The 27,751-nt window shown below is 41.7% G+C and overlaps 1 protein-coding gene across 2 annotated transcripts in view; it reads right to left on the minus strand.

The window, feature by feature from the left end:
• Positions 1-27,751, minus strand: part of DAB1 (DAB1, reelin adaptor protein) — a 463,784-nt gene that overhangs the window by 283,760 nt on the left and 152,273 nt on the right. For both annotated transcript variants that reach the window (XM_018044685.1, XM_018044682.1), the window contains exon 2: positions 25,191-25,393. In XM_018044685.1, the coding sequence (XP_017900174.1) occupies positions 25,191-25,257 (67 nt within the window). In that variant the 5' untranslated portion in view covers positions 25,258-25,393. The remainder of the gene's footprint in view (positions 1-25,190; positions 25,394-27,751) is intronic.

Raw genomic sequence — 27,751 nt, forward strand, 5'->3', positions numbered from 1 at the left:
GTCACACTGCAACAGACACAGCAGTGTCTTTGGGAAGGAGATACTCTCATTTGTGACACTGCAGGGTGTCGGGGACAATCCTTCCCTCAATAAGTATGGAGCATCTTGGCACTGTGTGAAAGGTAAAGGGGAAAAGGAAAGATATACCCATCTGAATGCAGAGTTCTAAAGAACAGCAAGGAGAGATAAGAAAGCCTTCCTATGTGAACAATGCAAAGAAATAGAGGAAAAGAATAGAATGGGAAAGACTAGAGATCTCTTCTAGAAAATCAGAGATACCAAGGGAACAATTTCATGCAAAGATGGGCACAATAAAGGACAGAAATGGTATGGACCTAACAGAAGCAGAAAATATTAAGAAGAGGTGGCAAGAATACACAGAGGAACTGTACAAAAAAGATCTTCATGAGCCAGATAACCACGATGTTGTGATCACTCCCTAGAGCCAGATATCATGGAGTATGAAGTCAAGTGGGCCTTAGAAAGCATCACGACAAACAAAGCTAGTGGGGGTGAAGGAATTTCCAGCTCAGCTATTTCAAATCCTAAAAGATGATGCTACTAAAGTGCTGCACTCAATATGTCAGCATATTTGGAAAACTCAGCAGTGGCCACAGGACTGGAAATCCCAAAGAAGGTCAAAGAATATTCAAACTATCAAACAACTGCACTCATTTCACATGCTAGCAAAGTAATGCTCAAAATCCTTCAAGCCAGGCTTCAACAGTACGTGAACCAAGAACTTCCAGATATACAAGCTGGATTTAGAAAAGGCAGAGGAACTAGAGATGAAATTGCCAACACCCACGGGATCACAGAAAAACCTAGGGAATTTCAGAGAAAAATATCTACTTCTGCTTCATTGACTACACTAGAGCCCTTGACTTTGTAGATCAAACAAACTGTGGAAAATTCTTAAAGAGATGGGAATACCAGACCACCTGACCTGCCTCCTGAGAAAACTGTATGCAGGTCAGGAAGCCACAGTTAGAACTGGACATGGAACAACAGACTGGTTCCAAATCGGGAAAGGAGCACGTCAAGGCTGTATGCTGTTACCCTGCTTATTTAACTTATATGCAGAGTACATCACGAGAAACGCTGGGCTGGAAGAATCACAAGCTGGAATCAAGATTGCTGGGAGAAATACCAATAATTTCAGATATGCAGATAACACCACCCTTATGGCAGAAAGAGAAGAGGAATTAAAGATCCTCCTGGTAAAGGTGAAAGAAGAGAGTGAAGAAGCTGGCTTAAAACTCAACATTCAAAAAATGAAGACCATGGCATCTGGTCCCATCACTTCATGGCAAACAGATGGGGAAACAATGGAAACAGTGACAGATTTTATTTTCTTGGGCTCCAAAGTCACTGTGGATAGTGACTACAGCCATGAAATTAAAAGATGCTTGCTCCTTGGAAGAAAAGCAATACAAAATCTAGACAGCCTATTAAAAAGCAGTGACATTTCTTTGACAACAAAGGTCTGCAAAGTCAAAGCTATGGCTTTTCCAACAGTCATCTACAGATGTGAGAGTTGGACCATAAAGAAGACTGACTGCCAAAGAATGATGCCTTCAAACTGTGGTGCTGAAGAAGATTCTTGACAATCCCTTGGACTGCAAGGAGATCAAACCAGTCAATCCTAAAAAAAAAAAAAAAGCAATCCTGAATATTCATTGGAAGGACTGATGTTAAAGCTGAAACTCCAATACTTTGGCTACCTGATGTGAAAAGCCAACTCATTGGAAAAGACCCTGATGCGGGGAAAGATTGAAGGCAAAAGGAGAAGGGGATTACAGAGGATGAGATGGTTGGATAGCATCACCAACTCAATGGACATGAGTTTGAGGAAACTCCGAGAGATGGTAAATGACAGGGAAGCCTGATGTGCTGCAGTCCATGGAGTTGTAAAGAGTCAGACACGACTCAGCGACTGAATAACAAGATCCTTGGCACCAGGTACCACACTTGGCCTATTGTACTTCTCCTAAGTGGCCAGGCCAGTGGGAAGGTCACACCTGTTCTTTGTCCAGCACTAACATTCTGCCTTGTTGCCTGTTCTCAGTGCCTCAGCTCTCATGGGCCGTGTCTGGGATGGGTATTTGCATATGGGTATGGCTTGAGCCCTGGGTTTATAAGATTTTTCACTTTAAGATCTTTAGGTCAGTCACCTAAAATAAAATGAGGGTTGGAAAAAGCTATAGCAAACGTGCCTTTATAAGCCCTTCCTCAGAAAGGTTAAGCCTGATACCTTCCAGCAGTTTAATTAGCTCAAGAGATGCTGAGTGAACAAGTGCCAACTCAGCTCATTATGAACCCCAACTTTTCATCTTTTGGTGGCTAACTGGCACGAATGGGTGGGGCACGGGATGGCTATCAAGTGAGGAACTGCAGCCAGCTCTTTAACATTCAAAACCTAAAGAGTTTGGAATCAAAGACACAGAACATGAGTATAAATGGAAAAATGGCCATCACTCTGCTGCTATCCATGGATGTTGAAGGCACCTTGGGTGGGAGAAGGCTGGGGACGACTGTTATTTTTGCCCACGGGACCATTTCGTGTTGTCACGAGGCAGTATTTCTCATTCCACATTGCAATTATGTGTCTGCATCCCCAGTGATGCTCAACTTTGTTAACACTTACAGAGTACCTACTGTGCAGCAGGCACTGTGCAACAGGAAGGGACTGCAAAGAGGAACTATATCCTGTTCCTGCTCGCAGGAGGCAGGATGTGGTATGAAGACAGACACGGGGTTGAGGAAAGTGCATTAGCACAACTTGAGATCTAATGTAACAGAGGCGAGAGACCCAACTTCAAGTGGCACACAGGAGGGTCTAAACCATCCCTGCACGTTGTTTAGCTTGGTCCAGGAAGGCTTCTTGGAGGAAGTGACATCTAAACTGAGCCTTTTCAGTAGCCGTATTCAGCCTGTGCCTCCTGACTTTGCATAGTGATCTCCTCCCATGATCTCCTCCCATAAGGTGGGCTATAATACCTGGTTCATATTACACATCCCTAACTCTTGAAGACCAGGAGTGACCACTGTTAGAACTGGGCTGAGATTTACAGAATTTCTTTCCCTAGAATTGGGATTTTGTGACTCAAGTCTTACTTGGCATCTTGAATGAACAAATCAGTAAAGCTGGCCACGAGCACAGTGACCGAGGAAAGCCTGCTGCAGGGAGGGAGAAGCAGGAAGCAGAGCTGAAAAAGGCAAGAACAGCTCTGGAGAGATGGAAAGGGGACAGGTCAGTGTCTGGCTTCTTAGGGTGGGGCTTGTGCCCTCAGGATGCCCAGCCTTCCAGGTTGCTTCTTTTATGAGTAGGTTCTGTTCCAAGCAACAGTGATTCTGAGGGAGGCCAAGGTGAAGGCTGAGCAGGGAGCTGTGAAGTAGCCCGGTGTGCTTAGAGACCAACAGGTGTCACTGGAGCGCTCAGTTGTGACCTCCTTGAAGGCAGGCAGGGGGCAGATGGTATCTCTCCACCACCACTAGCACCTCCAGCACAGAGCCAGGCAGCAACGGACAGACACACAAGGCCTTGCACAGTCTCCCCCTCTAAACCTTACGGTCCCAACAATCAGCCATGATACATGGGCTTTAGTTTTGTCAAGGTCACAAGAGCAGCAAACTAGAGTGTGTGTGTGCTGACATTTACATATATGATTTCATTTGGTCTGAATTATCTCCCCCAGAGATGAGTCCTATCACTCCCCTTTTACATATGAACAGTAAGGCTTAAAGGATTTAGAAGTTGCCCAAGGTCACATAGGGTTTCCCTGGTAATTCAGCTGGTAAAGAATCTGCCTGCAATGTAGGAGACAGGGCTTCAATTCCTGGGTTGGGAAGATCCCCTGGAGAAGGGAATGGCTACCCACTCCAGTATTCTGGCCTGGAGAATTCCATGGACTGTATAGTCCATGGAGTCGCAAAGAGTTGGACATGACTGAGTGACTTTCACTTTCAAGGTCACATAACTTAATAAACAGAAAGAGGTGTGACTAGTCACTTCGTAATTCTGAAGACATTAACACAATCACTAGGCTATATGCCTCACAGGTTGTGAAGGCTGTGACTTAAATAAGGCCCTGCGCACACCAGCCATCAGCAAGATGTTCAAGAAATGTGACCTCCAGGCCTTCGTGGCCAGGGGGAGCAGTGGGGGTTGGGACAGCCATTCTCCTTTTGTGTGCAGGAAGAATGCTAGGTACTAAGAAAGCTTTCTTCTCAGGTTGTTAACCAAATAGCTGCTGTAGCTCCCCTCTTATTTGGTCCTTGCAGGCTGTGGAAGGACAGAATGTTCTGGAACTTGTTGGACTAACTGGCCAGAGAATCTAGCTCACTGAGCTTCACCTGCGACCCCACAGTTGCCCACTTCTATCTGAGAATAGTGTGACCTGGGGAGAGGACTCTGAATGGCTGGTTTGCACCAAATGGCAGCAAGATGAAGATGTCAGAGGGAACGTCTGATAACAACTTATCATACTTGGGCTTTATGAGTATCAGTTTGGTGCCAAGAGAGGGCCATGAGGGCGCATCTTGCAGACAACCAACAGCAGGGAAGAAAATAGCCTTGTGCCCCAGATGCTACACTCAGAAATTCACTCTGGAGAGCAGTATGGAAGGTCCTTAAAAAACTAAAACTAGAGCTGCTATATTAACCAAGAATCCCACTCCTGGACATATAACCAGAGAAAATCATAATTTGAAAAGATACATGCACCCCAGTGTTCACTGCAGCACTATTCACAACAGCCAAGACATTGAAGCAACCATCGACAGATGAATGGATAAAGATATGGCACATGTATGCAATGGAATATTACTCGGTCATAAAAAAGAATGAAATGATTCCATTTGCCGCAACACAAATGGACCTAGAGATTATCATAATAAGTAAAGTAATTCAGACAAACATGATATAATATCATTTATATGTGTAACCTAAAAAAGATACAAATTAACTTAAGTATAAAACAGAAATAGGCTCACAGACATGAAAAATAAACTATGCTTATCAAAAGGGAAAGGTGGCAGGGAAATAAATTTAGGAGGATGGGATCAACATATACACACTACTATATATAAGATAGATGATCCTTGGAAGAAAAGCTATGACCAACTTAGACAGCATATAAAAAGCAGAGATATTACTTTGCCGACAAAGGTCCATCAAGTCAAAGCTATGGTTTTTCCAGTAGTCATGTATGGATGTGAGAGTTGGACTGTGAAGAAAGCTGAGCACCAAAGAATTGATGCTTTTGAACTTTGGTGTCGGAGAAGATTCTTGAGAGTCCCTTGGACTGCAAGGAAATCAAACCAGTCAATCCTAAAGGAAACCAGTCCTGAATAGTCATGGGAAGGACTGATGCTGAAGCTGAAACTCCAATTCTTTGGCCACCTGATGCAAAGAGCTGACTCACTGGAAAAGACCCTGATTCTGGAAAAGATTGAAGGCAGGAGGAGAAGGAGATGACAGAGGATGAGATGGTTAGATGGCATCACTGACTCAATGGACGTGAGTTTAAGTAAGCTCCAGGAGTTGGTGATGGACAGGGAAGCCTGGTGTGCACAATCCATGACGTTGCAAAGGGTTGGACACAACTGAGAGACTGAACTGAATCAACAAGGAACTATTGTACAGCACAAGGAACTCTACTCAATGTTCTGCAATAACCGATATGGGAAAACAATCTGACAAGTAGATATATGCCTATGTATATCTGAATCACTTTGCTAAATGCCTTAAACCTACATGACACTGTAAACCAACTATAGTACAATATAAAATAAAAATCAGAAACAGAAAGAAATCCATCTGCACCAAGATTATGCTTCCCACAAGCTGTTCCCAGCCAAAAAATAGATCAGAGCAGGAATACTCTGGCCAACCCATTCCCAGGAGATACAGGATTCCTCTGATGAGCAACTTTGGCTCAATGACTCTACAAAGACCTTGTTGATGTCTAAAATGCTTCCACCCATCCTATCTTCCTTCCTTTCCTCTTTGTTTCATATAGGGTCAAACCTGCATTTATGGTCTTAAGGCTCCCTTAGCCTCCTCTGGCTCCCTCTCTCTCTCTCTTTTTTTTTTTTCAGACACAAGGAAATCTCCTCATGGCCCCATATCCTCATCTCCCATGTCTGACTGGAATCCTACAAATTCTTGACTCCACCAGCTGCTGCTGACACTGTAGCCTGGCAGTGAGCTGAGGCTGCAAGGAGGAACTTCAGGCTCTTGCTACAGAAGAAAATGCCTGACATAACAGATGCCCTGGGACCATGTGTTAAAGGTGGGCCCTCCCAGTGTAAATCTTACTCCACTGATTCCCATCACTGAAGTTCCTGGGTACCACAGGTTATTTTCTGAAATGTACCAACCTCTGCAGCCGGCTTTAGAAGGATTTCAGAGATGATTTGCCCCATCAAGAAAGATAATCCTTCAACTTTGAAATGGAAGATCATAATGCTTTTGCCAATCTACTCTGATCCCAGAGAAAATGGACCGATAAAAGAAGATGATTTCAAGGTTTAAAGCTACCCCATTGAAGGCAACCTGCTCAAAATTAAAACTCAGCAAGGCATAGTGAGATGACTTTTCAGCTTGTCATTCTTATAAAATAGAGATACTAAATAGGTCCCCAATTTTCTTACTGAAATAAAATTTTCTTTACTGAAAATAAAAATAGAAACTAGTGTGGTGGGCAGAGTTCTAATTGGAAGCGGGAGTTGCATCATTCACTCAGCTTTGGGCCTTGAGCAAGTTGCCTCCTGTGAAACGTCAGTTTCCCCCTTCAGAAAGCAATCTATTATTATTTTGAATGAGTCACAGTAAGCAAAAGATACAACAACCCACAGTACAGAGTAAGTGTTCAATAAATATTAGCTATCACAATATCAATAACAGTGTCATGATCACTGGTTTATCATAAAGATTAACTGAGATTAAGAGTATTTGGCATATTTCAGGCCCTGAGCAAATGTTTACTTTCTCTGAATCTAAACCATGAGTTTCAATACTTAAAAAAAGGAAAAGTGACAATGCAATTTTCTTCTTTAAGAGGCAGAGTAGGGGAAGGAGGAGGAAAAGAGCTAATATTTAAGTAAGATCTGGTATAGGGTGTTTGTCTTCATTTCCTTTCAAGATCTTTATTGCCTTTTTTGTTCGATTGCAAGCAGTTCTGATTCTACCGATAGACATGTGTGCTGTGCTCTCAAGAAGATAAAAAGGGAGAATATAAAATTATGTACACACAAACAATGATGGATGCCAAGGACAGAAAATTTCCAGTAGACCTAGTCTATAAATTGTCATTTAAATTTGCAATTTAAAAACACTGTCTGACTTTTTGATTTAGCTGACTATATATGAGAGACAAATAATGGAATCCTAATAAGCAAGGTTTAAATGACATCTCCAGTCTCCCAGACAGAGAGGGCGATGGGAGAATTCTAAGAAGAGAAAATAAATCTACCAAAAATAGGAAAGACGACCAGAACTAAATAGTTGCACTAATCACTTGATGATAGATACCAGGAAAATGTATTTTTGACTGTTTAAAATTCGAATCCTTAACAGATGAAAGCTAGGTTATCAGCTGAAAAACTCTAAAGTCATTGTAAGGGGACAAGGCTGTGCTTGGTTTTTACATTTCATCACATTAAAATAGATGAACCAAAAAATCAAGGCACCAGGACAATGTATTAAAGTTGATAAGCTGAGGTTAAAAGATTTGAAGGGCAAAAGCACTAGAGCTCAGAGGCCTCCATTGGCAAAGCTCAAGGCCAAGGTTGTACCAGAACAGTGGCCCATGCTGGTGGCCCTCCTACAAAGGGAAGCCCACCCCAAAATCTCTCGTTTTCTTCTCACTATACGAAATAAGTTACCATGTTCCCTAGGCCACAAAATACAGAAGAAAAACACTGCATCAGCTGAAGGAGGAAAAGCAAAATGAATCACTGGCTATTGAAACAGTTCTGTATATGCCCCAACTTCAGCAAGATTTGGCAAAGTTGGGAATGGACCACTGAAGAATGCAACAGTGACAGAAGGGTTGGGAGAGATATTTCCTGAGTAAAAGCTAAAGAAAACGAGATCACTTGGGATTTTTGGAAATGATGACTGTCGAAAGTTTATAACGACATGAAACAGCTTAAAATGTAAGGTTTAGTGAAAAAGCGTGGAATTAAATGCGCAGGAAGATCAAACTAGAAGGTATGTGTTTGCAGGCTTGTGTGCACACGCTTTTATGCAGAAAAACTAAAAAAACTAAAAAGACTGAAAAGATATACACCTGAGTGTTAACTGCTTTCACTCAAAGCTAGGATACGATTTCAGAATCCTCTACACAGTGCTCCAAGCAGCCATTAAAATTGACTGGCTTTGGTGAATTACACAAAATCTATTTGCAATCTATAACTCTGTGAGCAGGAGAAACTACAGTAATCATTTTTTTAAAACATCAAAGGAAAACTAATGGAATATAAATTACTGATTCTAGTAAAATGTAGCCCAAAGGCCAAAGAATCACCTCTAATATAGGTTGCTCTATTGTTCAACACACACTTAATGAGCACATACTATGTACCTGGTCCTATGCATAATAGGAAATGAATAAAATATGTGTGTATATTGAAGGAGATTTTACTCAAGAAGAAGGGGGAGCAAGTTGCTACCCAGTGAGATGTCTGATCCACTGGCCTTCCTTTCACTGGAAGGCAGAGTAAGATTTATTTTTCGCAACTGGGGGCTTAAATCTAATAGGTACATAATGCCTGTAATAATAGGAGATATTTCACAAAGCATTCATTGAATAAAAAAAAGAAATCTGAACTTCAAGAATCTTTATTTAAATCTCACAAACCCTGGGAAGTCCTTGGAAACCTGGTTATCTCTGTTTTGGGATTTTAACTTAACTCCAAGGAACTATAATTGCTTCTCAGTTGTCTGCCTTTCATATTAGATTTTAGGGTCTTTAAGCCAGGGACTTGTTTACAATCCTCTTCTGTGGCCAGCACTCTGCCTGGCTTTGGAAAAAGCTCACAAATGGAATGAAGGGAAGAAGGTAGGAAAGAGACAGGGGAGGGGAGAAGAAAGGAAGGAACTTTCAAAGACCTCCCATCCCACCCATGTAGGTCATCACAGAGCATCAACCTGAGCTCTCTGTGCTGTATCGAAAGTCTTGACCTAACTAGCATTTCCTGAACATCTACTCTGTACTAAAGATGACAGCAGGCACCTTCACATACACACCTCATTTAGCTGCTTCTCCCACTGTTTTGAACTCCAGCTAGAACGTTATTTATTAAAAGCTACCAAAGCATGCAGAATTGGAAATCAGACTGCTCAGGTTCAAATCCTCTCTTTGCTGGTTTCCAGCCTTGGACAGGCTATTGAATCTCTATGACTCCAGGTTTCTACATATGAATGTGAAATGTGAAAATAAAATGAGATTAAATATTTAACATGCTGGGCACACCATTTTCTTCCCCCTATAAAAATAGCTTTATTTCCTACAAACTTATATCGCTCCTACTATTTAATCAGAGCCTCAGCCTGGCCAAAAGCCCCTGAATACTCAACTAAGACAGCAGGGACAAGTCTTGCAGAGCTTAGGAAGCAAGGGCTAAAAGCGACCTGAGAGAGTTACACATTTCCCGTCTGCCATCAAGCATCAGGCTACCTTTCCCAAGTCCAGCCTGACTTCGGCACTCACGGCTATCCATCACAGCATCATTGCCATGTCCATCGTCTTTAGCACACGCTTCCATATCTCTGTTAATAAAGGATGTGGGGATAATCATTTCCCCAATGATAGGGGTCCTGATCCTTTTTCAGGATCACATAATAAGAACATTTTTCATTGTTGGAGATAATTCCCCTTCCTGGGCACATTTGTCAAAGGCAGTTTCCAACAGCCCCGTACATCATCCTGAAATACATGATAAGATTCAGGTCTGCTATTCATCATCTGCTGGGCTTCTTCCAATGTGAGTTCCTGCGTGGCTTTTCTTGCCTCTGGTTTAACAATTGGAATGTATGTTCTTCCTAGAGCAGCAGTGCCAGCCAGGAAAGGTTGAAAGACTTAAGTGACCACAGTCCCCAGGTAGAAGGAAGTGAAATCTCTAATGTTGATATAGGAACTCTTTATAAAAGTAAACTGCGTATGTTGCCACTGCTTTGAAAGAGCAACCAGACCCCTAGGAAATGAGCTTGCACTGAGGTTCTATTCAATGACCACTGTGGAGAAAACACAGAATATATCAAAAGGGTCCTGTGCTCTGGATCATTTAGACCTGAGTTTAAAATTCTCGCTCTTCCATTCACATGATGAGCAATGCTGAACAAACTTTGAACTTATGTGAGTATGTTTATTCATCTGAAAAATGGGAGTGCTACAGACTTCATAAATCTTCTGGATTCTCATTGCATTCTCTGCCTGTATTGAGTAGTCAACTAATTAATGCCATTTCCCTTTTCTCTCAGTGGGAATTCTTTAATAATTCTCCTCCTCTCAACTTTGAGAGGATAAAATGATGCACAAGACACAGTCCCCTCTATCAATCCGGCAAGGAAGAGAAGTCTGTAAGTGAAATGTTAATAGATGGAAGAAAGGAAGGAGAGCTTCATCTAAATTAAAAATGTTCTAAAATGGTATGCTGAAAATCATGGAGAAAGGAGGGTTGAATTACATGCAGGAGGGGGATGCCATCTAGCTGGGTCTCAGAGGATCAGATGAACCTTGAAAGCAAGCAGGAGAGAAGGGGATTTTTTCCAGATTGAAAGGAGAGCTGCTGCAGCAAACTCAAGCATGTTTAGGAGGTTCAAGCAGGTCACCCGGTTCAGAATGTGCCAGGTACGTGTAAGGCACATGTAATACCTGCTAAATGGATGCGTGAGACAGAACCACAGGGCTCTTCAGAGCATTCATTCTGAGATTACAGCATTCACTCTGTCTCCCTTCTCCTATTTCTGTTTTCTCCCCTGCAAGCATGAGATTCCAAATAAGGAGCTACCTCAAGGGGTTATTCTGCCAGAGAAAATATATATAAAAGCGTGAATACATTGCCTATGATTCTGTAATTGTGGGCGGAGAGTAGTTAGCTTCATCACCATCATCCTCATTAGTATTTCTGATGTGGGGGTGTCCACTGGGAGGTAAACTGAGCCAAGGATACTATTCACAGAACTGGGGCATCTGCAAAATCAGAGCACCTGTTACAAATTCAGATCAAAATGTATTTTAATTTATATGCAGCCAAAATCCTTCAAGTACACCTTATCCTGAACTCTGCGAAAACTGGAAAACAACTGGAAAACATCTGGAAAGCCTGGACTCTCTGGCATCCTCGTAAAGAAAGCAAAATGTTTCCTTCTCAGCTTCTAGAACCCTTATAGGTAGCAACCTTTCACACACCACAGTCACAAGGGGTAAAGTGCTGGGGCTTCTATGCTTTGCTAACTCCCTTTCTGCCTCCACCACGTGGTCTACCATCACTCCTTTATGCCGCCGAGGCCATCTCAGCCCAATGGTGTGACTACTGGAATCTGTAGGAAGATGTCTTTCAGTGTAAGTATCACTAGGTAATTAACAAGAGGACACTCATTCAGTAGGGAGAAGTTCAGTCCACTGTTCAGCACAGGCACAGGCTCTGCGATCAGCGAGATTAAGGTGCAAATGTGTCCCTAACTTGTCACATGCTGTGTGATCTCAAGCAAGTTGTGCATCAATCTGAGCCTCAGCTGCTTCTCATGAAATAAGGGGATGCTTGTGTTCAAGCTTAAATGAGACATCTCCACCCCACCCTCACCTCTCCCTTTGACCTACGGGTGCTCTCTTGATGGACTGGGCAGAAACATGCAATCCTGCACCATGCTGTACTCTGACCATCCCAGAAACTGTCACTATAGGATGGGGTTGCTCACATCCTGACACACCTGGGGCTTTCTTTGTCTGCTCAGAAAATCCACACAGATAATAAAACCCCATGCTCTGGGACACTTACTGAATATCTGCAAAGATGAAGACTCTCAGACACTGGGCAGGACTGTAACTTTACCTGACTCATAGAAATCAGAGGGCTAATATGAAGGGCTTTGTTCTTCCAAACATCAAAATTCAAGCCCAGCCACTGCCAGAGGCAGCACACTGAGCTTAATGAAGCAGTGGGATGAACTAATATGGCAAATCTTATAGCTCTTACTACCAATATGGCCCACATCATGCTGAATTATAGCACCAGACATGATTGGACACACATTGCAAAAAGGAGAGGTGGTTCACTGAATGGGAGGAATTTTCAATGCCACATAATAAGAATCTCTAGAGCAAGCTCTTAAGGGAAATGTTTATGGTTTTAAATTTTCTTTCTGCTTGTGCAAATCATTCTCCCCCACACTTTATGAAAATTAATTCAACAAACATCTAATGAATGCCTACCATGCTCCAAATGCTGTGCTGGGAACTCATAGTTAGTGGCAGAGGCAGAGAAATAAACAAAAAAGTGTAAGAAAAATGCGGTAGATGTGATGATTTGAATAAATGAAGTATGCTATAAGAGCCTTCACAAATCGAGGCATGAGAGGCTTTTTTAGTCATTCATTCACTTATTCATTCAACAAGGCTGCACACCTACATCTTCCAACACCGTGCTCAGTGGTAAAAGCGAAGTTAGAAGCTTGCCTGATGGCTCAGTGGTAAAGAATCTGCCTGCCAATGCAGGAAAAATGAGTTTGATCCCTGGTAAAAGAAGATCCCATGTGCCATGGAGCAACTAAGCCCAGTCACCACAGCTATTGAGCATGTGCTCTATAGCCTGGGAAACACAGCTATGGAAGACCAAGTGCCCTAGAGTCCACGCTCTACAACAAGAGAAGCCTCCGCAATGAAAGCTCAAGCACTGCAACCAGAGTAGCTCCCTGCTGGTCACGACTAGAGAAAAGCCTGCTGCAACAAAGACCCAGCACATCCAAAAATAAATAAAATTTTTAAATTATGATTATTCTTTTTAAACTGAAGCCAGATGGAGTTCCTGCACTCATAGAACGCCCAGCGTAGAGAGGGATAAAGAGGAACTGAAAGATGATTAAAACCATGTATTAAGATGGGCAAAATGAGGTGCTTTGTGAGCACACAGACTGGTCACGATCACAACTGGGGATCGCATTGGGTGGGTTGCAATGGGTCCCCCGAATATTTCCAGGGATGTAATAGCTAACTTGAAGCTAAAGCAGAAGTGGAGTTGCTTTGAAGAGAATTATTTTTAAGTACTATTCTTGGAAGAAGAAAAAACATTTGCAAAATTCCAAATGCAAAATATATCATGGTACGATCAGGAAACTGAAATGAATTCTGTTAAGCCAGGGAGTGGAGTATCATTCTGGAAGAGTGGTAAGGAATGTGACTGGAAAGATAAGAAGGGGGCAGGCCAGGCAGGGCTTCCCTGAAGCCCTGATAAACCTCGTGGACTTTATCCTGAGGGCAGTGGGGACCGTTCACAGAAGGGTCTGAAGCAAAGGTCAGAACTGATCAGATCCTCCCATTAGTGAGCAGTGTCAGGAAGAGCTTGGAGATCGATGATTCTGAAAACCTGAGGACTGCTCAGGAGGGTGATGGGATGGTCTGGATGACAGATGAAGGCAGCCCAAACTATCCTGAGGAGAGGGGGAGTGTGGAGAGAGAGGATGAGTGGATTTGAGAGATATTTAGGAGGTTGCAGGAACTAATATCATTGATTAATTCATCGAGGGCACTTGGAAGCTTGAAGTGTCAAGGACGATGGATCTGTCAAATGGTTGCTGGGTTCTGAAGGATGACCAAGAGTCAGTCCAGAGAACAGGGTGAGAAAGATGATCCACGTGAGGGAGCAGCATGCATGAAAGTCACAGAAGTGTGTCCTGAGACCAGGGCTCTGATGGTGCAGGATGGGGAGAGAAAAAGGGACAGAGAGGCATGGACCAGGTCTCAGAAGGCTGGCTTCCTGCTCTGCCTGCTGCAGCTTGCTCTGCTGGGGTTACAAAATATGTTCATGGAGGAGAGCAGGTGTGCAGCGGGATTTGAAGAAAACCGACTTTCTAAAGAAACCAGTTAGAATAAAGTCACCAATGAAGCCAGAAACGAATTTATCTTCAGGGAATGGCCACAGTGGGTGAGGCATCCTATAATAAGTTCAAGGCCATGTGCTTGTGGGGAATACAGAAGACTCTGCCTACTGCATGTAACGTGATACAGCAGTCTTTCCATAAAAACTAGACTTTGGGACCCAAAATGGTGTTTCCTCCTTTTCAAACTCTTTAGCCCAAGAATTTCATGGACCAACCCCAGAGAAATGTATGTTGTCTTGCTACTAAATCCTTGAATCCTTGACACTGAATTTCCAAAGCCTGTAAATCACACCACCAGTAGAGAGTGATTAGCTCACCAAGATCCAACTCTGAGAAAACAAAATGGTGACGTAAATTGACTTCAAGTGGCTAACCTGTTTCTATGTCCATCCCCTCAAAAGAGGGTCGCCCTTTTTCACATTTCCCACCTCCCACAGCAAGGCACGGGGCCAACGCGCGTGTTTAGAGGGCACCAACTTACACATCAGACAAACTCGTCAGTGCATTCCAGCTAGTGTAGACCAGCTATATGACCTCGGGCAAGTCCCTTGATCTCTCTGAACATTATTTTCTTATGTGTTCCATGGGGCAATGTAAGGTTTGGGCTCATTGGGAACAATTTATCTAAAATGGTTAGCATGCAGGAAACACACAAGAAATGATGGTTATTAATGAATGTAGCTTGACAACATGGTCCATCTTCCTTTGTATTTCCTGTCTAACTTCCCAGTTATTCTTGGAAAAAGCATCCTTTTGAAGACTGACCAGTATGTTTTTTTCACTGCCTGATTACCCCCATGCACCTCTGGAAAAAGGGTACCTTCTACGTTTTTTTCTATATCCTGCAGCACTAAGAAAAAGGTCACCTTTCAGGCAGGCAGCTGAGGGGCCAGAGGGGAAAGGGAAAATTTCCTTGAGTCTGTATACAGAGAACTGTTAAGTGTTTTATATTTTTGACTCATATACTAGTCATTACAACACTTTAGGACAGGTATTATTACCTCCATTTTAAGATGAAGGAGCTGAGACTTGAAACAATTAAGCAGTTAGCCTGAGAGATACATGTAGTCAAGGTGCTGAGCCTTGACTGCACATTTCAGTCTGTCTGATTCTAAAGCATGAGCTGTTCCAGGAGGCTTCAACATAAAAGAGGGGGCAAACACATGAAGAGCTTAATCCTAAGAAGGGAAGTTGTTGATAATCTATAAACTCAAGCAACACCATCCAGGGAGTTATTCCTGACTTCCAGCTCTGTCTCCGCCACTAACTGACTGAGTGACTAACGGGGTAAGTCATTCTTCTCTTAAGAACGCATCTTGAAAGAGAGGCTCTTCCAGCCCCCAAACACTAATTCCTTCTAAACTTTCCTGTACTTCTAGACAAGTTATTCATGTTTTAATGTAAACAGACATCTGGAGTATCATGTTACTTATATTAAGCTGAAATCCACCTGCTTTGGGTCAGGAAAGCAGTGAAAAAAGTTTTCATAATTTCAGTTGAGTTCAGTTCAGTCGCTCAGTCGTGTCCAACTCTTTGCTACCCTATGAATCGCAGCACACCAGGCCTCACTGTCCATCACCAACTCCCGGAGTTCACTCAGACTCACGTCCATCGAGTCGGTGATGCCATCCAGCCATCTCATCCTCTGTCGTTCCCTTCTCCTCCTGCCCCCAATCCCTCCCAGCATCAGGGTCTTTTCCAATGAGTCAACTCTTTGTACGAGGTGCCCAAAGTACTGGAGTTTCAGCTTTAGCATCATTCCTTCCAAAGAAATCCCAGGGTTGATCTCCTTCAGAATGGACTGGTTGGATCTCCTTGCAGTCCAAGGGACTCTCAAGAGTCTTCTCCAACACCACAGTTCAAAAGCATCAATTCTTCGGCACTCAGCCTTCTTCACAGTCCAAGTATTTCACTTGGTAAATATAAATTGGAGTAAAAATGAAACACAAAATTTATGAATAGTAACAGATGGAAATGAAGAAAAGTAGCAACATGGAAACATATATATATGTGGTTGTTGTTTTTTTTTTTTTTTTTCTGAAAGATACATGCATGTGTGGGTACTCAGTTAGGTCCTACTCTTTTTGACCCCATGGACTGTAGCCTGCCAGGCTCCTCTGTCCATGAGATTTCCCAGGCAAGAATACTGGAGTGGGTTGCTATTTCCTCCTCTAGGGGATCTTTCTGACCCAGGGATCGAACGTGCATCTTCTGCACTGCAGGTGGATTCTTCACCACTGAGCCACAAGGATGAGTCCCACAGAAGTCCGAAGAGCCTCCCCTCAGGCAGAAGTTCTTAGGCTATAGGTACTGGCTGGAGCCCGAATCTCCTTCTCCAGTGTCTCTGTCCCCCGGCTCCAATTCCAGAACACCAAGGTCCCACTGGGCTCATGGCTAGGACTGAATAAACATTTGCAGACAAAGTAATTAATGACATATGCCTCTTCTACATGTCACACGTGGAAAATATAAGTTCTACATCCACTGAATGCCTGTGGAAAGTAAGGCTCAAAGTGTGGAAGTGACTTGCCTGGAGATGAACAACAAGAGAGCGGGGGGTCTGGGGTACAAACACAAATTCAAGGTCTTGATGACCCCAAGTCTGCCTCCCTGCAGGATAAAAGCAGCAGGCAAAAGTGATGGAATAGCAGCTCTCTGCACCAAAGGGCTGATAAAATGACTTTCCAAATTTACTATCCCAAGGTCCTAAGGACCAGTGGGATAATAAATATGAAAGTTTATGAGCTTCTAAGTGGTAAGCCAGTTATTATTAACAGAGTTCTTTCCCAGGACTCACCAGTCAGTGGAGGGATTAGGACCCTGAGCATGCCATTCCTGAAACCATTCCTTTGCCACAACTGACAGAAATTTTTCTAAGAAACCTCCCCAAAGTCTGCACAGCTACTGAGGCACACAGCTAGGGTTCAAACACAGTTTGGGAGGAAATAATCAGGTAGCATGTTGCTGTGTCACTGTTCTTCATCAATTATCCTTGAGTAGAGCTCCAAAATAAATATAAGGAAAGTGACTAAGTTTATGTCCAAGTGTTTCTATAAAATAGGGAGAAAATACTAACCCGTGATCTCAGAAGGAAGAAGACAAAAAAGCTAACCCTGACCATATTGCAGATCCCACGCTGGCCCTTTATCCAAGATAATTTCACTCACCTTTCTGATAACAAGCAGAGTAGTAATACCCACCATCTCCCCCTACACACACACTTGAATCACACACTTAAAGACAAGAGTCAATGGAGCTAAATTCTGGTTACACAATAGATAAGAACAAGAGTTACAGAGGAAAAACCAGGTCTGCTGGACTCCACAGTTAGTACTCTTCCATGACACTAAGCTTCCAGATGGCGCTCACTAAAGTCACCCCCAGATATGTCTGTTAATGCTGGGACCCACTCCTCTACCACAGTCTTCTACTGGGTGTCCTAAGGCCAGGATCACCACAGACTGTGTCGGCTGACCCTCTCCCTTTAACAGCAGATAATGAACCTGAACGTATACGTTCTTTCTCTCTGGTCCTCCGTCAAATTCCACTCCCAGAATAAGCACCTCTGACAAGCTGTATGTCTAGTGACACAATCCAATAACAATGAAATGAAGGAAACAACTTTATTTCTCACTACTTTCATCCCCTCCTTATGTGAACTATGAATACTCTAGTTGCATCTCACACATGGCCTGTCTAGAAACTCATTGTGCGGTGAAATATGCTCCAGTGTGACTTGTTTGTGCATCTGTCTGACTTACTTTCAACAGCCTGGGTCACAGAACTAGGCTGAAAGGGTTCTGAAGAATTATTAACGGCCTATTAACATTTTTTATGCCGCTGTTTGTCATGATAGATGTCTCACATTGCCAGGTGTTTTTTTTTTTAGGAAGCAAAATGTCTGCTCCACCAACCATCTAAATCTTGCCAAGAAAAGAAAAACGTTTCCATTCTGTAATACCAGGTAGTAAAATGAGAAATACACTTATGATAGAATGTCAAATGACAAAGCAGCATGTAAAATCATATGAACAGCATACTCTCAAGTATATATGTTACCCCGGAAAGTCAGTTCAGAAGGAAGTAACTTCGAATGTTAATAAGTTATTTTTAATTTTTAGGATTATGCATGTGTACTTTGTCTTTTCTAGTTTTCAGTAATAGGCATCTATAACTTTTTAAAAGTCTAATGAAACTATCAAAAACGAAAAAAATATTTATTGTTCATAAAGAAGTCTAAAATTATTGTGTTTCCTTACCACCAATATCATTATGTAAGGTTATTAAATTTGACCTATGTCAGGCACAGTGATTGTTCAAGAAAAGAAAAATATATACCAACCTTGCTGATGAATATAAATAACAAAATATTAAGTAAAACATCAAACTAAAACCACAGGGCTTGTAAAATAAGATATCATAAACAGAAATGAGGATTAGAAAATCTATCAGTGAAATAAGTGATTTATTACTGATTTTAAACTAAGTGAAAAAATACATGTATAATCATTGAAATGAATATAGAAAAAGCATCATAAACTTCAACATGAAAACTCAACACTTAAAAAATAATTCCCAGAAACGATAAATGAAGGGGAACTAATAATGAATATTTTTAAAAAAACTTAAATATCACACTTACAGGTAATTTAAGGCATTTCCATTAACTTAAGAAAAAGTTAAGGATACCTCATTTCAGTTCAGTTCAGTCACTCACTCGTGTCCAACTCCTTGCGACCCCATGAACTGCAGCACACCAGACCTCCCTGTCCATCACCAACTCCCGGAGTTCACTCAGACTCACATCCATCGAGTCCGTGATGCCATCCAGCCATCTCATCCTCTGTCGTCCCCTTCTCCTCCTGCCCCCAATCCCTCCCAGCATCAGAGTCTTTTCCAAAGAGTCAACTCTTCGCATGAGGTGCCCAAAGTATTGGAGTTTCAGCTTTAGAATCATTCCTTCCAAAGAAATCCCAGGGCTGATCTCCTTCAGAATGGACTGGTTGGATCTCCTTGCAGTCCAAGGGACTCTCAAGAGTCTTCTCTAACACCACAGTTCAAAAGCATCAATTCTTTGGTGCTCAGCTTTCTTCACAGTCCAACTCTCACATCCATACATGACCACAGGAAAAAGCATAGCCTTGACTAGACGGACCTTAGTCGGCAAAGTAATGTCTCTGCTTTTGAATATGCTATCTAGGTTGGTCATAAGTTTTCTTCCATGGAGTAAGCATCTTTTAATTTCATGGCTGCAGTCACCACGTGCAGTGATTTTGGAGCCCCCCAAAATAAAGTCTGACACTGTTTCCACTGTTTCCCCGTCTATTTCCCATGAAGTGATGGGACCAGATGTCATGACCTACTCTCTACTAAATATCATATTAATGATTCTTTACAACCCTCCCCCCCCAGACTGTAGCCCACCAGGATCCTCTGTCCATGGAATTCTCCAGGCAAGAATAATAGACTGGGTTGCCAATCCCTTCTCTAGGGGATCTTCCCAATGCAAGAACTGAATCCGGGTATCCTGCAGTACAGGCAGATTCTTTATCATGTGAGTCACCAGGAAAGTCTATTGTACTACTAGGCTGAGACAATGTAATAAAATAAGAAAAAGAACAAATATTTAAAGATTGGGAAGAATCCTGAAACTTACTTATAAGGTTATTTATATACTGCTTTATGAGAAAATCAAAGAGGAATCATAGAAAAATATTACTAAAAGAGTTGAGTAACACTATTATATTCAAGATTCAAGATCAATGAATATATAAACTACTTACTTCCTTTTAAAGTTTTACTTATCTTGGCCCAGCTAGCAACATTTGTTTAATGGAATCCTTATACAATCTCACAGCCGAAACTAAAGAAGAGGAAATGAATTAATCCTATTACCAGCACATTCTTGTTCTCTCTTTTTAATGCATATGTGTGCTTTCCTGTGCCTTGGTCCAGACAAGGGTATCAAGAATAGAAACTGCTATGGCAAGAGTGAACGTCGACATTCTAGGAATCAGAACTAAAATGTACTAGAATGGGTGAATTTAACCCAGATGACCAATATATCTTCTACTGTGGGCAGCAATCCCTTAGAAGAAATGGAGTAGCCATCATGGTCAACAAAAGAGTCCAAAATGCAGCACTTGGATGCAATCTCAAAAATGACAGAATGATCTCTGTTCGCTTCCAAGGCAAACCATTCAATATCACCATCCAAGTCTATGCCCCAACCAGTAACACTGAAGAAGCTGAAGTTGAATGGTTCTATGAAAACCTACAAGACCTTTTAGAACTAACACCCCAAAAAGATGTCCTTTTCATTATAGGGGACTGGAATGCAAAAGTAGGAAGACAAGAAACACCTGAGGTAACAGGCAAATTTGGCCTGGGAATGCAGAATGAAGCAGGGCAAAGACTAACAGAGTTTTGCCAAGAGAACGTACTGGTCATAGCAAACACCCTCTACCAACAACACAAGAGAAGACTCTACACATGGACATCACCAGATGGTCAACAGCTAAATCAGATTGATTATATTATTTTCAGCCAAAAATGGAGAAGCTCTATACAATCAGCAAAAACATGACTGGGAGCTGACTGTGGTTCAGATCATGAACTCCTTATAGCCAAATTCAGACTTGAGCTGAAGAAAGTAGGGAAAACCACTAGACCATTCAGGTATAACCTAAATCAAATCCCTTATGTTTATACAGTGGAAGTCAGAAATAGATTTAAAGGACTAGATCTGATAGAATGCCTGATGAACTATGGACAGAGGTTTGTGACATTGTACAGGAGACAGGAATCAAGACCATCCCCATGAAAAGAAATGCAAAAAAGCAAAATGGCTGTCTGGGGAGGCCTTACAAATAGTTGTGAAAAGAAGAGAAGTGAAAAGCAAAGGAGAAAAGGAACGATACAAGCATCTGAATGCAGAGTTCCAAAGAATAGCAAGAAGAGATAAGAAAGCCTTCCTTGGTGATCAATGCAAAGAAATAGAGGAAAACAACAGAATGGGAAAGACTAGAGATATCTTCAAGAAAATTAGAGATACCAAGGAAACATTTCATGCAAAGATGGGCTCGATAAAGGACAGAAATGGTCTGGACCTAACAGAAGCAAAAGATATTAAGAAGAGGTGGCAAGAATACACAGAAGAACTGTACAAAAAAGATCTTCACGACTAAGATAATCACGATGGTGTAGTCACTCACCTAGAGCCAGACATCCTGGAATGTCAAGTCAAGTGGGCCTTAGAAAGCATCACTACGAACAAAGCTAGTGGAAGTGATGGAATTCCAGTTGAACTGTTTCAAATCCTGAAAAATGATGCTGTTAAAGTACTGCACTCAATATGCCAACAAATTTGGAAAACTCAGCAGTGGCCACAGGACTGGAAAAGGTCAGTTTTCATTCCAATCCCAAAGAAAGGAAATGCCAAAGAATGCTCAAACTACCACACAGTTGAACTCATCTCACATGCTAGTAAAGTAATGCTCAAAATTCTCCAAGCCAGGCTTCAGCAATACATGAACCGTGAACTTCAAGATGTTCAAGCTGGTTTTAGAAAAGGAGAGGAACCAGAAATCAAATTGTCAACATCGGCTGGATCATGGAAAAAGCAAGAGAGTTCCAGAAAAACATCTATTTCTGCTTTATTGATTATGCCAAAGCCTTAGACTGTGTGGATCACAATCAACTGTGGAATATTCTTCAATAGGTGGGAACACCAGACCACCTGACCTGCCTCTTGAGAAATCTGTATGCAGGTCAGGAAGCAACAGTGAGAACTGGACATGGAACAACAGACTGGTTCCAATAGGAAAAGGAGCATGTCAAGGCTGTATATTGTCACCCTGCTTATTTCGCTTATATAGAGTACATCATGAGAAATGCTGAGCTGGAAGAAGCACAAGCTGGAATCAAGATTGCCAGGAGAAATATCAATCACCTCAGATATGCAGATGACACCATCCTTATGGCAGAAAGTGAAGAGGAACTAAGAAGCCTCTTGATGAAAGTGAGAGGGGAGAGTGAAAAAGTTGGCTTAAAACTCAACATTCAGAAAACGAAGATAATGGTATCTGGTCCCATCACTTCATGGGAAATAGACAAGGAAACAGTGTCAGACTTTCTTTTTTGGGGCTCCAAAATCACTGCAGATGGTGACTGCAGCCATGAAATTAAAAGGCATTTACTCCTTGGAAGAAAAGTTGTGACCAACCTAGATGGCATATTGAAAAGCAGAGACATTACTTTGCCAACAAAAGTCCGTCTAGTCAAGGCTATGGTTTTTTAAGTAGCCATGTATGGATGTGAGAGTTGGTCTGTGAAGAAAACTGAGTGCCAAAGAATTGATGCTTTTGAACTGTGGTGTTGGAGAAGACTCTTGAGAGTCCCTTGGACTGCAAGGAGATCCAACCAGCCCATTCTAAAAGAGATCAGTTCTGGGTGTTCTTTGGAGGGAATGATGTTAAAGCTGAAACTCTAGTACTTTGGCCACCTCATGCGAAGACTTGACTCACTGGAAAAGACTCTGATGCTGGGAGGGATTGGGGGAAGGAGGAGAAGGGGATGACAGATGATGAGATGGCTGGATGGCATCACTGACTCAATGGACCTGAGTCTGAGTGAACTTCAGGAGTTGGTGATGGACAGGGAGGCTTGGCGTGCTGTGATTCATGGGGTCACAAAGAGTCGGACACAACTGAGCACCTGAACTGAACTGAACACTGTTGCATAATTACAAATAATTGTAAAATCCTGTTCTGGACAAATCAGCTATATACTTTTTATGATCGCCTTGGGTAAGAGAAAACAATGTGATGATTCTGATAAAGATGAGAAGGAAGGGGAGGGTGGAATGGAAAAGGCAGAAGAGAAATATGAAAAAGAAGGGATAGGTGAGAATGATGGAGAAAGATGACAGGGAAAGAAGATGATGAGAAGAAGGAAGGAGAAGAGAGGGGGAAACGGGAAGAAGAGAAGATTACAGATAAACTTCTTTGAGTTTTTAACATATGCCAAGTTCAATATTACGTGTTTTATTTGCCTTATTTCAATTAATCTTCCTAGTGAGCCTTTGAGCTTTGTAATATTCCATCTTCATTTTAAGGGACAGGAAATTGAATCTCAGAGAGGTGAAGTCACATGCTAAGGTCACGCAGTTTGGAAGTAATATAGCAGAATCTGAACACAGGTCTGCCTGCCCAGACTTCACAGTATTAGCCACTCACTAGAGGATACTCTTTGCACAGGTACTCTGTTGACTTTAGACCTACCAAAGACGCGAAGATGAGGAGTTCAAAAGGTCACCTTCACAGTCCCATTCCAAATCTTCAACTAAGCCAATGTTCTGAAAAACCTGAATCCTCTCTTTAGAATGCTGCAGCTTTTATGTATTTAAATTAAGAATGAAAAGATATGCATTAAGTACAATTCTAATGTATTAAGCATTCAAGAGCATACATTTAGTGGAAAGGTTAAATTTGAAGCAAAAATATAACTTGTCAGCTTCCAGTGAAAAAGCATTTGAATTCTAGTACATACCAGGCTCTGCAGTAATTTTTTTTCCATGTGGCAGTCCTCCTAAGACCTGTTCTCTCACTTGGTTCCCTTCTATTATTCTTATACTCTCAGGCAGAAAAAGCAAGGCTTATATTAGGTTTTAAAGGATAAAACAGACTTCTTCCAAAATACCTGTGTTTCAAATAAGCATCTAAAGCAAAATTTATAGTCCTTCTTAGGGTTCTGACTCTCTAAGAACTACATATATATTACATGTATGTCCTTTGCTTCCTACGGAGCATCAGACAATGCCATCAGAAAACATGACTGGGCAAGCATGGCTATGTCTCAGACAAATCACTGCCTATACAAAGCAACCAACGACAGCTTGTTTGCAGTCCCATACTGACAGATTTTAAGACTTGAAAGAGAGTTCTATTAATCCTCTTCCACACAGTCTTAAAGACAAGGGAGGAAAAGAGAAGACACGGACAGAAAACACACACCACACCACAGACACACACACATATACAACAAGCAACAAGTTGCTTACATCTAATTACAACAGGGAGACATGGTCATAAAGCCATAGGAACAAATCCTCCAAAAATCATGAACAGCAATAGAATCATTCTGTTATCACACTATGCACGCCAGTCTTCTCTACCAGATGCCTGTGTGCCTTCTCTATGTCAGACACTTTGTAATTGCTGGGAGTTAAAAGGGTGAATGAGAGATCCAGCTCTGAAGGAGTGTATAGTACAGCTCTCCAGGGAAAATACAGGGTGTTTTTAATAAAGTGAGATACTAATTAAGTGCTGGTGAAACAAAAGAAGTAACCCAATTTGGGGAGTAAGGAAAGGCCCTACAGGAGCCCTTCTAAGTTCAACCCTGAAAAATAAGGAGGAGAAGGACAGTCTAAGAAAAAGTGGAGAGCAACAAAAGGATCTGGGGCTTAACTGATAGCCTAGGTGCTCTCAAAATCTGGTCTCTGAACTACCAGCATCTGCATCATCTGAGAACTTGTTATAAATGCATCTTGGGCCCCACCCTAGACCTAGTGAACCAAACACTCCAGGAACAAGACTCAGCAGTCTGTATTTTAACAAATTTCTATGTCATGCTTGCATGCCTGGAGTTCGAGAATCACTGGCATTGGGCTAGACAAAATGTTTGTTACGTAAGACTTAAAGAAAAATCTGAACAAACTTTTTGATAAACCTAATATATTCAAATGTGAACTACAAGACACAGAATGCCTGGAAGGCAAATAGGGTTGGGTGGGGATGTGGTGCAGATTTAGGTAATGATATTGCTAGAGGGATGGAGAGATAGGTAGAAGCCAGGTTAAGAAGGGCCTTGCATATTATGAAGATTTTTTTTTTTTTTTTGGACTTTACCCAGAGAAGGATGAGCCATTAAAACATGATACTATAAATACAAAAGACACTAAATAATGCTGGTGACTCTAAAACTATATGCAGTCACAAAGATAGTACCAAGTACTATTCCAAAGACCGAAAACCCACTCCTGCACAATAAGTAGCCATTGGGAAAGGAACAGATTGAGCCCTACCTTTCTTTCTGGAGTCTTTTTTGGCGCTGGTTTTCACAGCTACTTGAAGTTCTGTCTCAGTTGACATCCTACTAAATCCTTAGTCCACTTCACACAGATCCCGGGCCTTGGCCAGGCTCATTGAGGACTCCTCTTCAAGAAAATGACTCCTCCTTTCAGAAATGACACCCCGAGTTGCACATTTCATTCACTCCTTCCGAGCGCTGCAAATCAAGAGAAGAGAATACTAAGAATAACCACCCTGGTGAAGTCAGAAATTAGAAGGGCAAAAAAGAACTGTCAAACATACAAAAACAGGAAAACCTTGGTCTCCATGTATAAACTGGCCACATGGTTTCATTAAGCCATTGACAGGGCCATACGCTCTCAAACAAAGAGCTTGAGAGGCCTTATTTGCAAAACTCAAACTAGAAAACACATAGCAGATCTTTAAAACACTGAACTTTCAAGAAAAGCAAAACTCAATGCTTTATTTTCCATGTTTCTTATTGTCAAGCATGGAAAACCACCCAGAAAATGCAGCACAGGCGTATTTCCTGAGCAGCTCCGTGGAGGCATTTCCAACAATAAGGCACCCATCCATCAGGCAAGCTTGACCAGAGCCTTGGCAGCTGAAGCAGATCATAGGGAAGTGACCTGTGGTGTGTCCCTCACGAGCAGGCATCAGAAGGGACATGCAGTTGACATACAATTGGGCTTCAAGGGTAAGGTGACAAATGGGGCTGAGAAACTTTCCAGCAAGCCAATTTTTATGTCAGCTTTCCCCCCCCAGCTATATGAGCAGACAAGCATTTAATATGGGGAGGAAGAGAAAAGGAAAAGGAGCAGGCAGACACACATTTCACCCCTCTTTCTGTAATAAACATGCACTGCACACTACTAGATACTATTAAGCTCAGACACTGTGCTGGGAAGAGATAATAATGATAATAATACCACTTCAATTACAGCCAGTATTTACTATACATTTACTATATACTGTGCCCTCAGCTCCCGCTGCACATACATTATCTCATTTGATTTCATTTAAATTGAATGAATGTATTCCCGGTGTCAAGTCAACAATCTTTCCCAGTGACTCTCTATCTCTGATAGTTACATGTGAGAGTTCAGTTGAAAATAAACATTCAGGAGTTATCCATTTTTGAAGAATATTAAGATAAAGCTACTGGAAATGGATCTTCAAACTGTGCAGCCAATTCTTAGCTCCTGCAATAGCTCTAGAACTGTTTAATCTGAAAAGGGTGACCCGGAATGCCAGTTTCAGCTCGATAAGAATAATAATCCAAGCCCCTTAATCATGCCAATTAAAGATGGCTTAACTAGAAAATGTTTAATGTAAAAGGCACACAAAAATTTAATAGGGCTTAAATATGGGGAAATTCACACCTTTATCCAAAGATATCTTATTGGCTTTTTGTTAACAAACTATTTTTTAACAAGGACAGTAGCCTTGAATGAATGTACTTAAAGTATAGGACCTAAGACTGCAACTAAAGAAAATGGAACATTACTTTCCTAGAATGGGGTACATGGAAAACTATGTTGAAAATGAGCACTTTTGCGCCATCTATCTGTATTATACCACTAAAGCTCTCATCTCCTTCCTAACCTCTTGCCCCCAAAAGACAACATTCCCTAAGAGATGACAGAGTCACAAAATTTGGTTCTACAAGAGAATAAATAATTTTATTAATGATACTAGTCACTTCATTGTAACAGATATCTACTAAGAACATAAGAAGGGCCAGGTGCAAGTGCTGGCTCATTCATGTCAACAGATGTGTACTGTACAACCATGCAACCCAAGAGTAGAGTCAGGGCCTGACCTCTTAGCCTCAAAGCAGCTCAGTCTAGCAGAGGTGTTACTCATGCAAGACACTGAAACACACACGATCAGAACAAAACCAGATTGGAGCACAAAGGAGCAAGGTTTTTTGCTTTGTTTGAAAGTCAATAAAGCTTCACAGACAAGAAGCTGTGCACTGTGTGATCTTGAAGAATGATGCTTTCATCAGGTGGAAGGCAAGGGAAAGGACCAACAGGTACTAATGCATGTATAATAAGTGAATAAATGGTTGTCTCAGGCAGAAGTATTAGCATGTCCAGGGAGGCTTTAAGTTAACAACCAAAACAACAAAAGGAAGCAGAAGTCTAGTAGGGAGGTGATACACTTTCCTAACTTCCCAGTTTTCAATTGTGCTGTTACTTTTCTGTGGAATTATTCAAGTCTACCTTGACATTCTTAAGGTTCAGTTCAAAGAGGTATCTTAGGCAGAAAGATTTTCTGATCTCTCTGTTAAATGGAACTGTAATAGGGAAGAACAAATCTGACTCCATACTGGATCTGTTTCTTTTACTTTAACCTTTGTACTCTATTGTTTTTGCTGTAAGATAAGAATGTTGTCTATAGCCTGAAATATACAGGATAGCCCATTCACAAGGATCTGACCTTTAAAGGTGTAACATTTTCCCATTCATATAGAGATAAAAAGTTGCAAGGCAGAAAGAAACATTTGTCTTGTTGAAGGTTTAGAGGAACATTGAGACCTGACCTACAT

This window comes from Capra hircus, chromosome 3 (genome assembly GCF_001704415.2).
Source record: "Capra hircus breed San Clemente chromosome 3, ASM170441v1, whole genome shotgun sequence".
Classification (NCBI taxonomy): Eukaryota; Metazoa; Chordata; class Mammalia; order Artiodactyla; family Bovidae; genus Capra; species Capra hircus.